The following is a 1,660-nucleotide window of genomic DNA, read 5'->3' as shown; positions in this document are numbered from 1 at the left end:
GGACCTAATCATCAGTCATTAATCTAAAATGAATATTTGCCTTGAAAGCCAATATCTAAAGTAGCATAAAATACAGAGAGATGCCACCTTCTCCACTTAATTATAAAGTTCAAATACAGACTATTAGTGAATGTATTTTGAAAAATTCAATGTGAATTACTGTAAAAACTTACAGCCCAAATCTACAATCAGAAATTTTAGTAGTGCTGTGCTGTTATCAGCTCGTATAGGAGCCATGGAGTATTTACACCATCAACATTAGCAAGTGCTACAAGATGGGCTTTTCTTTCTTCTTTTTAATTTTTGGAGAGGTGGTTTATAAGAACACCACTGTATTTATGCCCCTAAACACCTCATGCTGTAAATGAGACATTCAAAATAGAGATCTAGCTAATGCTAGGTAAATAGAGGCTCCAAATCTATACCTAATAAGTGCTGAGTCTTAAAAATAACCAAGAACATTAAAATACATTTTAAAAATGCTTAATAAGAGTTTTGAATTTATAGTTTTAATTCTAAATTCTCCTGTGCTTAAGTTAGTTTTTTGGAAGTGCTTATTTTAAAAGAGATTTTTATTTTAAAATACAAATATGCATGGGCCATCCCAAAGGTAACCATACAAATATCCACTATCACAAAAGCTCAATGTAAGTAGTAACATGTTAACAAGTAGTGACTTGGCACATCAAAAAACATATGCAAAACTAAAAGAGAAAAGGCAAATAAGGAAAATTATTTGCTATACAGCATAGGCAAAAGATCAATATCTTTAAAATATAAAGGTCTTAAAAGTCCATAAGAAAAAGATGAATGGATATTTAAAATAATAATTATGCATGGCCAAAATCAACATATGTGCATTCTCTTATAGCCAAAACAAAGCAAGCAATGAAAATAAGATTCGTTTTACCTATCAAATTTGCATTGACTTTAAAAGTGATAATTCTCACTGCTGGTGGGGATTCATGGGACTCTCTTATATTTGTGTTGAAATAATGAATTAGTACAGATTTCTAAAGCACAATTTGACAGTTATACAAATGCTTTAATTATTTAATACTTAACAAATAATTCATTCCAATTAAGATTTCTCTATTTATTTTTAAATAGAGGTAGTTAAAATAAAGAGTATGAAAAGATGTTTTTATAATTTAGGGCAGAAGACAGGAACATGCTCTGCCCGAATAGCTAAGGAGCAAGGTTTTTCCCATTCTCTTCCTAAATTGGTAAAGGAGTCAAAGGAATTAAGAGGAAACACATTGAACTCTTTACTACTCCTGTGCAGTTAATTCCTTCAGACATCACAGAATCAAGGCAGCCTTTCATGATAACAGAAGGCAGAGCTTGGAGGACATGAAAGGGTGGAGTCTTGCTATTTCCCCATTCTAGGGAATAAAGAAGAGGCAGCAGGTTTTTATAAGCAACTGAGTATAACTATATTAAAACCTCATTTTAGCACTTTTCTATTGTTTACTCAAACTTCATTAATTAGTGATTTAAGATGGTCTAGGTGATATTCTTCTATGAAGGATTCTGCTTCATTCAAAGCTTTTATTTTCACCAGAATAAGAATCATCTCTTTAATTTCATCCCTGAAAAACAGAACAAAAAAGCATTCTCCTCTTAAAAATGCAATTTATAAGGGCACAGTGGTCAATTC

General features: G+C 31.5%; 1 protein-coding gene across 1 annotated transcript in view; it reads right to left on the bottom strand.

Moving 5' to 3' along the window:
• Window positions 1–1,449: 1,449 nt before the first annotated feature.
• Window positions 1,450–1,660, bottom strand: part of GCFC2 (GC-rich sequence DNA-binding factor 2) — a 37,779-nt gene continuing 37,568 nt past the window's right edge. Inside the window, exon 17 of the mRNA XM_023515308.1 lies at window positions 1,450–1,592. Coding sequence (XP_023371076.1) covers window positions 1,475–1,592 — 118 coding nt within the window. The 3' untranslated portion in view covers window positions 1,450–1,474. The remainder of the gene's footprint in view (window positions 1,593–1,660) is intronic.

Source organism: Otolemur garnettii, unplaced genomic scaffold (assembly GCF_000181295.1).
Source record: "Otolemur garnettii isolate 467f Iridium unplaced genomic scaffold, OtoGar3 scaffold00068, whole genome shotgun sequence".
Taxonomy (NCBI): Eukaryota; Metazoa; Chordata; class Mammalia; order Primates; family Galagidae; genus Otolemur; species Otolemur garnettii.
The sequence above is the reverse complement of the archived record's forward strand: the minus strand, read 5'-3'. Positions and strand labels throughout refer to the sequence as shown.